A 12,205-nucleotide genomic window follows, 5' to 3' on the forward strand; every position below is an offset into this window, starting at 1 on the left:
AAATATTTCTGCACCCAGGCGTCTGTGACCCTAGGATCGGCCCTGCCTGGCTGCCTCTGCACTAAATAGGAAAGGACCTGGACAAATGCAGCGCCCCCTTTGGGGGTTAGCGTTACATAGTTGAAATAAAGGGAATCCAGACAGCTGCACTTTGAAGAATTATCCTTCTTTATTGAGGGTATAAAAGCCCCATCATACAGAATAAAAAACAATGTAAGGATGGAGGGAAAATCAATGTGTTTAATGCTTCTACTAGTGCTTCTGCTAGTGCAAAAAGCATTGAGTTTCCCACTATCTCCACAGTGTCCTTTATGTTGTATGATGGGGCTTTTATACCCTCAATAAAGATGGATGATTCTTAAGAGTGCAGCTGTCTGGATTCCCTTGATTTTCGATAATATACAGCAGAAAAAGGAGGAAACTAAGTGCTTAGAAAGGGAACTGAAACTGGAGCATGCTCAGTAGATGTGGTAAAAGCTGGTCTACACAATCTCAGGCTGCATTGGGGACACAGACAAGGAAGGAGGGCAAAGAACACCAGGATCAACCTGTTTTTTTTTTGTTTGTTTTTTTGCAATCTACAGAAAATTAATACTGTAGTGGCAATTTGGCAAAGTGAGTATGCACACAATGTAATATGGCATGTATTCAAGGTTTATAATGATTTGGTTTTATTGCCACTTTAAGTAATGTTTAGGTCTCCGGGAACCCCTGCTATAAGTTATTTTGTATAGAATTCTTGGTACCTTAGCTACACCACATTGGTGGTCAGTAGGAGATGGTTCTATTAACCTGGTGGTAATTCAAAAGAATTCACCGTATAATGGCTGTCAGTGGATAGAAAGCCCCCATTTACATACAGCTATCATGATCAATGGTTTTAGCAGGTATTTACTTACAAAATAAGAGGAGAAGCTCCACTGGTCCCATGCTGCTTGTTCTGGCACCATTGGGTGGGAGTTTAATCCACCACTGCTAAAGGAACTCCTACCAACCTCTGGAGGAACCCTGGTTCAGAAAGCCTGCTTAGGATAACCCATAAAACTCTACAAATCCTGTGTCAGGGATGCAACATGTATTAATGTTACCAATAGAAAACAATTTTAAAAATATATACAGTGGAACCTTGGATTACGAGCATAATCCGTTCCAGGAGAATGCTCATAATCCAGTGTACTCGCATATCAAAGCAAGTTTCCCCATTAAAGTCAATGGAAACTAAAATAATTCGTTCCACATTGACGTCAGTGGCATGCAATACCGCATGCGGCCAGAGGTGGTGGGGGGGTGCCGGAGAGCCTCAGAAATGACCGGAAAGGCCCGAGGACAGTTCAGCTGACCTTGGCAAACCTCAGAAAGACTCCATTCACGAGCCTTTCCTGAGGTTTGCTGAGGTCAGCCAAACTGTCCTCGGGCCTTTCGATGCATTTCCAAACGCCGATGATCAGCTGCGATCGACACCGTTCGGCTCCAGCGCCCCCCCCCCCCACCTCAGGCCAAAAGCGGTACTGCACACCGCTTTGGCCTGAATTCTGCTTGTTTTGCGAGACAACACTTGCAAACCGAGTTAGGATTTTTAGAAATACAGTGCTCAGTTTGCGAAACGCTCGTTAACCGCGTTACTCGCAATCCAAGTCATCACAGATTTTCTTTTGGATTACTAAATAGAAAATATTTACTTATTTATTGTATTTGTTACATGATCATAAAATGGATGACATAAGATATAAACCATGAAATGATTCCTTGTAGATGAATATCTCAGCCTGGAGGGATTACAATGTGCTCTTTGCTGTGGATGAATCTCTCCAGTTCCCACCCAATGTGACAGAATATAAAATCCCCCTCCAGTATGGGACCAACTACACCATCACCCTCCAAGGATTCACATCAGGCGGACCCGGGGAGGTCACAACCCAGAACATTGAGACTGATATTGGAGGTGAGAACACTGGGTGACATGGGAATTGGAAGATTTTAGGTAGAAACATTTTTATTTATATATTGTAAAATTTGTAGAAAATGCTGAGCAGATGATGATGTCAGAGCACCAGAGATATCCATTACCATTCTTCAGAGGGGAGAATCGGATATGGACTTCTCTATTATTAATGCTGAGGGTTAATCTGCTTATATTTTACCTTCCCTGCTCCCCCCCCCCCCCCCCTCCTTATCAACATAATAATGACATTTTTAAATAAAACCTTTCTGGTTTTATTAATAGATTATTTTAGATGCAGTGAGGTCCCTGGGTCCCTGTGCATTGCTATGCAATGCAGGCAGATCATAGCTGGTGGGAGGGGCCGATAGGGTGCTCTACATAGCTTTCTGCCTCAGTACTCCTAGCCTCTCAAGAGTCCTCGATCTTGATACAAGCAGTGGGCTGGTTATTTGGAGGAGTTATGAAAATATCAAAATACCTTGATGGGTGGGTGTCAGTCAGGAGGAGGAGGCATTCCTAGGCAGGCTGCATTTGCATGGAGGTAATGCCCACATGTAATGTTGAGCCTCCATGATGTAAAGAACTGAAATCCAATTAATGAAAGTGATAGGCCAGAGACTGTATGGTTGAGGAGGAACATCCTATAGCAAATTTAGTACACCAGTAATACAGTCCAGCAGTATAGAAAGCTATTCCCATACACATTTACAATCCAGGAGGATGCAGTTGAACATTAGATGATTTTGAGCACCTGACATTACTAGACATACATTGGACAGAAGTAAGCCAATGGGCAGACCTGTCCTCAGTTGAACATGTTCAGATTTGAGCAGCAGGATGTTATGGTGATCCCTCAAGAATCCATCAAACTCCATTTCCTTTCAATGCCCACATTATAAATGAATGCAAGGGCAGAAACAAGGTCTCTCGGTTTTCTGTATATAGTGTACAATTTCCATATTATGGTCAGATAGTTTTTACTGGCACACAACAGCTCAGTTCAGTTTTCTGATAAGATTACCAAATTTTCCTTTTCAGATCCTCCTCTTCACATGGAGGAGACAATAAGTGATGTCACTTTGCAGCTTCAGCCGGTTCTCAGTCTGAACGGGCCAATCAGGTGAGATACTGCTTACAATTGCTTTATGTGTTCCTGTAATTACAGGGTCAAATAAACCCAACCTGTACAAAAAGATTCTCTATACTTACCTTTCTGGTGGCCCATATATTGAAACTGTTGCTTCGCTGTTCCTCAACTGCTGGAGGTATTCAATACAATTACATGACCTCTACTTGTGTAAGAGGATGTAATGACCATGAGGTGACCACTGCCCACCCACCCAAAACATTGTTACATTTGGAGACACCGCTGATATAATAGTAGTATTTATAATTGCAATCTCTATACTGTTTTGTGTAAATAATATGTGACCAGGAATGCGTTGTTGCATTTATTCCCAAGTCGATCAGCAGTGACATGATCAGTTTAAGTAAGGGGATAATGTAGAGATGTGTTTCCTAGCTCTTGCTTGTTTTGAAGTGTTTTGATGTCCTACAAAGCCTCTTCTGGAATTTGATGGTAAGGAACTATTCTGCACCTGATTGTAAATAGAGAGGATAAGAAGGCTTCCTTTACACCTGTGGTCCAGACACCTCTGGAGTGTAGCACAGGGAACAAGAGGGCAAAGTGTGGCATGGGTGCCAGAAGTGCAATCCACAAAAGCTTTCTTCTGGAGGCAGGCTTGGCTGTGAGGGCTTATGCAGATAGGTCCCTGGGAGAAGGTAGACAGGAATCATCTGGCCGGGGCGCTGGAACACACAGCAGGCTGAAAGCAAGATCTGGACGGGGGGCAGTTAGTATGCTAAGGAGACAGACAGCAGGCAGGGTGGCAGGTGATGTCATGATCAGGGGCAGGCCAAGGTCACACCAAAAGGTCAGCAAAGACAAGCTATGGTTAGTATCTATCCAGGGACAAACCAGAAATCAGTAGAGAAAAGCCTGGTCAAGATCTAGCTGAGGTCAAACCAGGAATCGGCATAGAAAAGCTGTGGTAAGGAAATACCTGCGGTCAAACCAGGAATCAGCAAAGACAAGCCATGGTCAGGAACTAGCAGAGTAGAGACAAGACCAAGGGCAGGCCAGATCAACAACGGGGAAGCAGATTTAGGGCTCAAGTTGCAAGGTAACAGCTGAAGACCATTTACCAACTTCCTAACTCAGCTCTGTTCCTTAAATAGGCCAATATTGGAAATAGGTGTGCATGCCAGTGCACCTGTGCATACATACAGTACATCTACGCAATATGTACTTGTGAATACCAAGCCTGTATAATTTAGGTTCTTGCATAAATTAGCAAGTACACACAAATGTGAGTGCACACCTAACCATCTGGTAATGATCCTTGACACATGCACACACTTTCTCCTGATGCTATCAGGACAGGGATTTTCACATTATCAGCCAGTCACTTTGTTGTGGGAACTCCAGAGTCTTGTGACAGATGAATGGTCCAGGCAGTTTTGTCTGTCTTGTAAGCCGGGGTCAGCCCTCATACATTTTTCATCAGTGGGTTGGATCAGTCTTTGACAATCAACTGAATCCTGTTCTAGAAGGCTCCTTCCTTCAGTTCTCCCTAGGGAGAGAGGAAGAGTTATTCTTTCCCCCTCATGCATCCTATAAAGTAAGCCAGCACTCCACCATGGAACTGTACAGAATGCTTTTGTTGCAAAATGGGGTAAAACAGCATCTGCTTATGTGTTTCTGCCCACAAGGGGCCTTCTAAGTGCCTGGTGTGATAGGACCCAAGGCTAGAGCAAGTGCCTTGAGGGTACTGCCCCGCTATGTAGGCTGAATATCTGGAGGCCGTGTTATGATAGAATCAGAAATTAAACAGGTGCACACCTGAACCTTCTGTTTTGTGGCTGCATTGCTCTGGTGGAAACAGAGGCTTCTGGATTCTCAGGCCCACCCAGTGACTGCTAGATATAAGACCCCTTTTGATCCTGTTGGTTGTTCTTTCTTCTCCCACCATACCTTAAGTTCATATTAAAGAGATGCAATTTCATCTCAAATCAAGTCCTGCACTTGTTCTACAAGAGAGTATTAGTGTGATATAACCTGGGACAAGATATTCCTAGAAGGGAGTATCCCCTGTCAGCCCAAGGCCCTGCTAAGTAGATGCATTAAAGATTCAAAAACACTGAATTGTGGATTGTGGTGTGTTGACAGCCCATTCCAAAACAAATTGGCTTCCTTAAGGCAGTGCATGTTAATGTGTGAAATAATGTACATACAGAAAGGTACCACAACTCACCAGACAGGTCTCATGGTGACCTTACAGTTACAACTGGTGGAATGTTGGAAGCACTGGAGATACCAGGTACTTTTGTGTCCTTGCGATTCTTCTGCTGTTCCTACTTCAGTCTATGGTCTGTAAAAAATGTACTTATTGTTTCATTCTAAGGGAAAGAGACCAAAGAGAAGGAGGACAACAAAGAGAAAGGATAAGTGCGTCATCTGCTATTTGTTACCTTACTATATGTAGCGGGGCACATTTTTGATCTAACTTTTTTAATGTTATATCTTATCCTCTGGCGCCATCTAGCAGCCAGAATGCAAAAGGACTAGATCTTTATTTTATTTTTCTATTCAAGTTGACATGGAAGTGTTCTGTTTGTTTACATTTGGACATTAACTTGACCTAAACACAATGCACAGTAACTGCCACAAATCTTAGGGAACAGAATTGCATTGTGGGAAGCCTATAAAAAGGCTGGGAGCAGCCTTCTTAGGTCTCTTGTTCCTGGGACGCTTGGCCTGCCAGCAGGGCTCTGTGGGTGTGTGTGTTACACAGATTTGCGGCCTACCCTGTGCGGAGCGGAACAGCAGCCAGCGATCCTGCCTTACATCACAGCATGCTGGAGCAGCAGTGTGATCATTCCAGAGACCCTTGAAGGAGATAACCGAGGACTCCCGGTCGTCTGTGAGCAGTCTTTGATCCGGCCTTACATCACAGCGTGCTGGAGCAGCAGTGTGATCGATCCAGAGACCCTTGAAGGAGGTAACCGAGGACTCCCGATCGTCTGTGAAGTGGTACAGCGTGACGGCTCGGCCACAGCGAACGAACTGAGATACTGCGGAGACAGAACCCTGCACCTCAGAACGGAGTCTTCTGACAACACTGTCCTGGTTGGGTGAGAAGGCTGTTGCCCACAAGTTCCTTGATGCACTTTTATACACACGTGTATACAAGACAGAGTTGCTGGGACCCATAGTCCCACAAGCAGATTAAAGAGGAAATAGTACTGAGTCCTTGGCATCAAAGTTAGTTAAAGTGCCACGGCACCAGGGCCTGGCTTTCATCTTTTCAGCATATTTTGATAAGGAATCATTACTTGGATTACAAAATTACCTTGTTTGCTAGCAGAAGAAAAGAAGATAAAGAAAGACTGTTCAGTAACATACAAGGCCTTGGGTTATTTTACTATATCAGGGCAGTGTGATATTTAAGGAGGGAGCTCCTGAGTGTTGTATTATACTTAATCAAGTTAGTCATTTGATTTAGTATAAGCCTTAAGCGTGCAGGAAATAGGATAGTGCTCAAGGTGAGATACACTCACTCTGACGGTTATCTTATTTACTTTGATACACCACTCATATAATATTCCAGACATTTTATACCTGTATTGTACCTTTGTAATATAAAGTTTAGTTGTCTGTCAGACTATGTTGGTCTGACAGTACAACCATTGTAGTTTAACCCTTCTAATACAACTACAGTAAATATTCAAGTACAACTGCGTGAGTGTTGCTTTCCTCTTCATCACCAGCCAAGAGGAGGGTAAGGTAACTACAGACAGGTATATAATATTGAGTATTTTGAACTTGCCTTTGTGATTTCGTTCTAACTGCACACTATTACACCACAGTTGAGTCAGGGGGACTGAGATATTCAGGGGGGAGACAAAGCAGAGTACAGGCCCAAATATATCAGCAGCTCCTTCGGGGGTCAGTGCTACATATACAAGACCTTCAACTTTTTCTTTAAAAAAACCCTGGGTCTTTTAGGATCCCAACAACCCCCCCGCACTGAACCAACAAGGGAGAACCTGTCTTTTTACCTGTTTGTCCTATTAATTATGCAATGTTTGAAAAAAAAAGGTTACTGAAATATGATGCATTTAGAGTAAATAATTAATACAAAGGACAGCATGACATGACATGCATTATATTGCATAGCTGACATCATTCTGGTATTTTCTGCCTCCAGATCTTATGAAATAATTGTCTTTGGTGGTCACGAAGGCAATTCAACAAAGGAGTGCCTGAATTTCAAAAACACTCCGTACAACTCCAGCTGGACTATCAGCCGTTATACTGCGGCTGTTCTTCATGCAGAGACCCTCATTGGACCCAGGACCTTCACCTTGGGGGATAACCACCATTATAATGGGTTCCACAATGCTCCCCTTATTCCCAACCACAACTACACCATCTACATTCGGGTTACCAGCCACTGGAATCATGTATGTCTATACTGAGGTCTTTGTGGTGTGTGAGTGCCATGAATGAGGTCTGATAGTCTCTGTTTTCTAGAGCTTGTGGTGGAAATGATAATTACAGACTCTTGGCATGAATAAGAATCCCAGTACAAGTCAATTACAATAGCTAACAGGCTTGGCTATTCATGGTTTCTAGAGAAATATATCTCAGTGAGTTCTGTTTCGTTAGAGGAGACGAGGTCTTGGCTTCCCAGAGCACTGGGAGGTGGTAGTCTTGGAGCCTGACCGATTTTCTCTTGGTGCGTTCCTAGGCTTGGTGCACCCAGGGTAAATGTATTTTTCCTCAATTACTAAAATTTTGCTGGTCATAGAACTTTACCTTCAAACATGACAAAGCTCAGGATGGACATTGAGGAGCATATTTTGGATAGAGAGGACAATTGATTTGCAAGGGCTGTGAAAGAGGCCAGCAAAATCAAACTGGAGCAACCATAACTGAACAGGGGTGGGGGCTTTTAATAGCACCTGTCTTGCACATATAATGCTGTTTTTTTTCACACCTCAGCCATGTGAATTGAAGTATTAACACCTATGCAGACTTTCTGACACCAAGGACAGGAACATGTAACCAGAACAGGGCGTTTCCACAATGTTCACACCACCCATCGAGCTCTTGGACATGATGAGATTGAATGAGGTGGTGTGGCGGCACAGTGACGTGACATTCTCCATCTCATCCAATCAGAGAATGCCTTGCATCCATTGAGAAAAGTTTAATTTGTGTGTAAGCACCCTAAACCCCATAGCCAAACACAACTTTTTTTTAATAAATAGATTGTTAAAGGGAGATTTCTCTTCATCTCCTGTCTATGTGGCAGTCAGAGCATTGGGAGAAAAAATAGCTCCGTTATTGAGACTCGGACAGCATTTAATATTTGCCAAAAAGTCCACCACTTTCCATTAAAAAAAGACCAGAATTGGGCCACTTAATAAAGGTTTGAAATGGTTTTGTTTTTCCTTTTTTAATTTCTTAATATGACCTGCTTATATACTGTAAGCCTTCTAGGGGCCAATATTATGGTTTGGGTATTTTCAATTAGATTACATCTTTTTCATGTTTTTCCCATATTCTATTGACATTTGTTACATTTCTAAAGTGTTGCAGTTGATACATTTCTAGGATTAAATTGTTACTGTAACAGTAGCAGAGCTCTTTATGTGTCATACAACAAGCCCCTCCCCCTTCCTCTGCACACCGCATTGAGATTTGTTTTGTTCAGCTGTTCAGTTTTGTTCTCCGATTTTAAGATGTTACTTCCTCATTATTAGATGTAGACGGCTAATTGACAAATACTGAGGAGGAATTGACACCTAATTCAGCTTTAAAAATAGACCTTAAAGCAGAACTTTGGGAAAAAGGGACTCTAAAGAGAAATGCAGCTCCACCCAAGGCTTTTGCTATAGTAAGCTGGTATGCACAGCACCCGTCCATCCATCCAGCTGCCTTTATTTGGGTTTGACATCTTCACCCATCTTAATTTCCCAATGTAGCTCCTGCGAATACACATGGGAGTTTATTTATGTAATTCAAATAATCAATTCCTGCTTTATTTTTAGTTTGAATATTCAGATAAAACCACCAGTGACTGGTTCTCTTCTAAAACCCCCAGCACAGTAATCTGATTATAGTCTTTAGCTGCTTCAGTGGCTGATTGCTTTCCAGATCAGCCACAGAGAAATCTTGAATCAGTTGTATGCTTGGTATGATTGGCTGGTTGTCTGATGAACATCTGTAAACTTTAGTCTGTGATTATTTAAAATTCTTTAAATAGGTTGTATTTTAATTATTTTTTTTATATTCCAAGGTGGATAAATCATCATGTGCTTTTGTGGGGTTCCTTCAAAGTAAGTTTGTGTGTGTGGGGAAAAACTGCAACTCAGCTGTGTGTTAAATAGTTAATTATAGGTTCAGCTACTGAGCTCTGTAGACAACAGGATTTTTTTGCAACAGAGCAGCTAGGAATATACAGAAATATGGATAAAAGGTACCTTGAGCACCACTTGGTGCATAGATATATAATATACTGTATATGTATTGTGACAGTACGGTTCCCTGTCATGGTGCTTGTCCCCCAGTATTCTCAAGTAGGCAGGTTGGGAGGCTCCAGGAGGATTGCTTAATTTGGAGGAGACTGTTTTTTCTGTTTCCTCTGTGGTTTGTAAAGTCCAGTTGGGGACTTGGAGCCTGGAGATTTTGCAGTGATCTGCGTGGGAGGAAATCTCCAATCCTGGGACCAGGATTTAGGAATAGCCTTCCCGAGGAGTCCAGGTGTGCAAGGGAGAAGCATGCATGTGTCAGAGAATGCTTCGTATAATATTGGCACATAGGAATTCACCAATGCGAATGCGCATGGGCGGAAGGGCAAGAGCGGCCGGGAGAAATCATGTGCCAGTGTGCATGCGCATAACGCCAAAGCGCACTTAATGCGTGACAGATTCTGGCGCCCAGTGGCCTATTTGAAGCCAGCAGCATGAGCCATTAGTTGCTGGATGATCTTCATCTCCCCTGTGAGTTCCTGTGTTCCTGTTCCTAATATTATTGGATTTCCTGTTACTGACCCGGCTTGCATTTGACCTGTCTTGTCTGCATTCCTGGCTTTGACCCTTGGCTTGTTCCTGTGACTCCGCTTCTGCCTGCTGATCCATGTTTGACTCCTGACTTGCTCTCCTGACTCTGCTTCTGCCTGATTACCAGTGTATGACCCCGGCTGACTCCTGACTCTGCTTGCTGTCCTTCACCTGGATGACCTTCCGTGCATGACTTCTGGCCTGGCTCCTGACTCTGCTCCTGGCTCTCCCAGCTGCCAAGTCTCACCTGGCACTCCTGAGGGACTCCTGCCCAGCAGTGCATCCTGCTCGTCAGCCGCCATCCAGCGGGCATCCCATCAGCCTGTCGCAGCTGGCAACCCCTGCTTCTCTGAGCATAGCACTCCCTGTTACCACCTTCAGTGCACTCTGCACTCAGCCGCAAGGGAAGCCCTCTCAGCACTTCAGCCTCCGACCAGGTATGTGACAGCATGTCTGCATGGTGCAGTCTGACAGAGCAGACGGTGGTCCCAAGCCTGTGGGCTGGAGCAGCAAAGGAGCTGTGAAAGAGAGTGACAGCAGAGGTAAAGAGTGTGTACAGGACAGGGACACTGATACGGGGTCAAGAGGACCAAGGCCAAAGCCTGGGTAGCGGTACTGACCAAAGAGCCAAGTGGCTTGGTATTTTTCGTTTATTACATTATTGATGTGTAAAGTCGAAAACCTTACGTGGGAATCCTGAATGGGCTGTTTTTTTTTTCCTTTAATAAAAGTGGGCCAACAAGTCCTTAAACGGCACAACTGGCATGGACTCAGCTCACTGGTAGGCTCTACATTTAAGCTACCGTATATACCCGAGTATAAGCCGAGTTTTTCAGCACATTTTTTTGTTCTGAAAATGCCCCCCTCGGATTATACTCGAGTCAAGCACTTTTCTGCAGCAGAGAGTGACATTTTCCGAACCGACTTTGGGTCCCCGTATCTCGGGGCCACTTGGTGCTAGAAACCCAAAATTTGGTGTGCAAACCCAGTGGAACTAACAACATATCCAAAGCTGGGGTTCCTAGCGCCAAGTGGCCCCAAGATATGGGGCCCCAAAGTCGGTTCGGAAAATGTCATTCTCTGCTGCAGAAAAGTGCTTTACATTTTCCCAACCGAATTTGGGGCCCTGTATCTTGGGGCCACTTGGTGCTAGGAACCCCAGCTTTTGATATGTTGTAGTGCTAGTTCCACTGGGTTTGCCCACCCAATGTGGGGTTCCTAGCACCAAGTGGCCCCGAGATATGGGGCCCCACATTCGGTCAACTGTGTCCATCTGCAGCAATGTCATTTCGGGACTCTTTGGGTCCAGAGACCCCAAATTTTAGCTGTAGCTAGGGGGCATCTAGGAACCCTTAACTACTGAGTTTGAAGTTCGGGGGGACCTATGGCTGCAAATGGGCACAGTGAGGCTGCAAATGGGCACAGTGAGGCTGCAAATGGGCATTGTTGACCCGCTTTTCCACTTACAGTAGCTGCGCATATGATTAATCATATGACATATACACCGGTAACGTAATATCTTGAAACTAAAACAATAATTAATATGGCTATATACTGTATATGCCTAGGAAGTGGTGGATAATTTCCTTTCCTTTCATAGGTATCACAACCACTGTACAAAGTACCAACAATTGAACTAAACTAGCAGACAACCAGGTCTGCACATCAGACCATCCCCTCAAATTCTTCTGCAGCAGAATAAAAGGGGTTGAGTCTATGCTACAGGCTGAGTTAATAAAGCTTAGATATGATTTCTTAAACCCGAGGAGATTATAATACTGTGAATGGACTATAAAGTCAATTAATCTATCACACAGATAACGGGATACACAGCTATATTCAGAAGCAAAAGGGATGTTTTTCAAAGTAATTATTAAATAATACTTTACCACTAAATTGATCTGGTGCTGGGTTTGGAACCACACTCGGGGCAAGCTGCTTATGGGATGACCTGGAAAGGATATGCATCCTGATGATCTTTAGTGACAGCGAGATCAATAGAGGGATTATGATGATAAGAGACCGATTATGATCTGTGGAGGACCGGGCTAATCAGAAGAGAACTAGATCCCATTTTCTCTCTGAACTTCCATTGCTATTCCCAAAAATTCCCTTATCTAAGGACTAGCCTAG

General features: G+C 43.7%; 1 protein-coding gene across 5 annotated transcripts in view; it reads left to right on the top strand.

Annotated features, from left to right (window-relative positions):
- Window positions 1-12,205, top strand: part of LOC141122475 (receptor-type tyrosine-protein phosphatase T-like) — a 230,286-nt gene that overhangs the window by 176,426 nt on the left and 41,655 nt on the right. For all 5 annotated transcript variants that reach the window (XM_073611980.1, XM_073611977.1, XM_073611981.1 and 2 more), the window contains 4 exons: window positions 1,753-1,942; window positions 2,981-3,062; window positions 7,213-7,468; window positions 9,310-9,349. In XM_073611980.1, coding sequence (XP_073468081.1) covers window positions 1,753-1,942; window positions 2,981-3,062; window positions 7,213-7,468; window positions 9,310-9,349 — 568 coding nt within the window. The remainder of the gene's footprint in view (window positions 1-1,752; window positions 1,943-2,980; window positions 3,063-7,212; window positions 7,469-9,309; window positions 9,350-12,205) is intronic.

Source organism: Aquarana catesbeiana, linkage group LG01 (assembly GCF_042186555.1).
Source record: "Aquarana catesbeiana isolate 2022-GZ linkage group LG01, ASM4218655v1, whole genome shotgun sequence".
Lineage (NCBI taxonomy): Eukaryota > Metazoa > Chordata > Amphibia > Anura > Ranidae > Aquarana > Aquarana catesbeiana.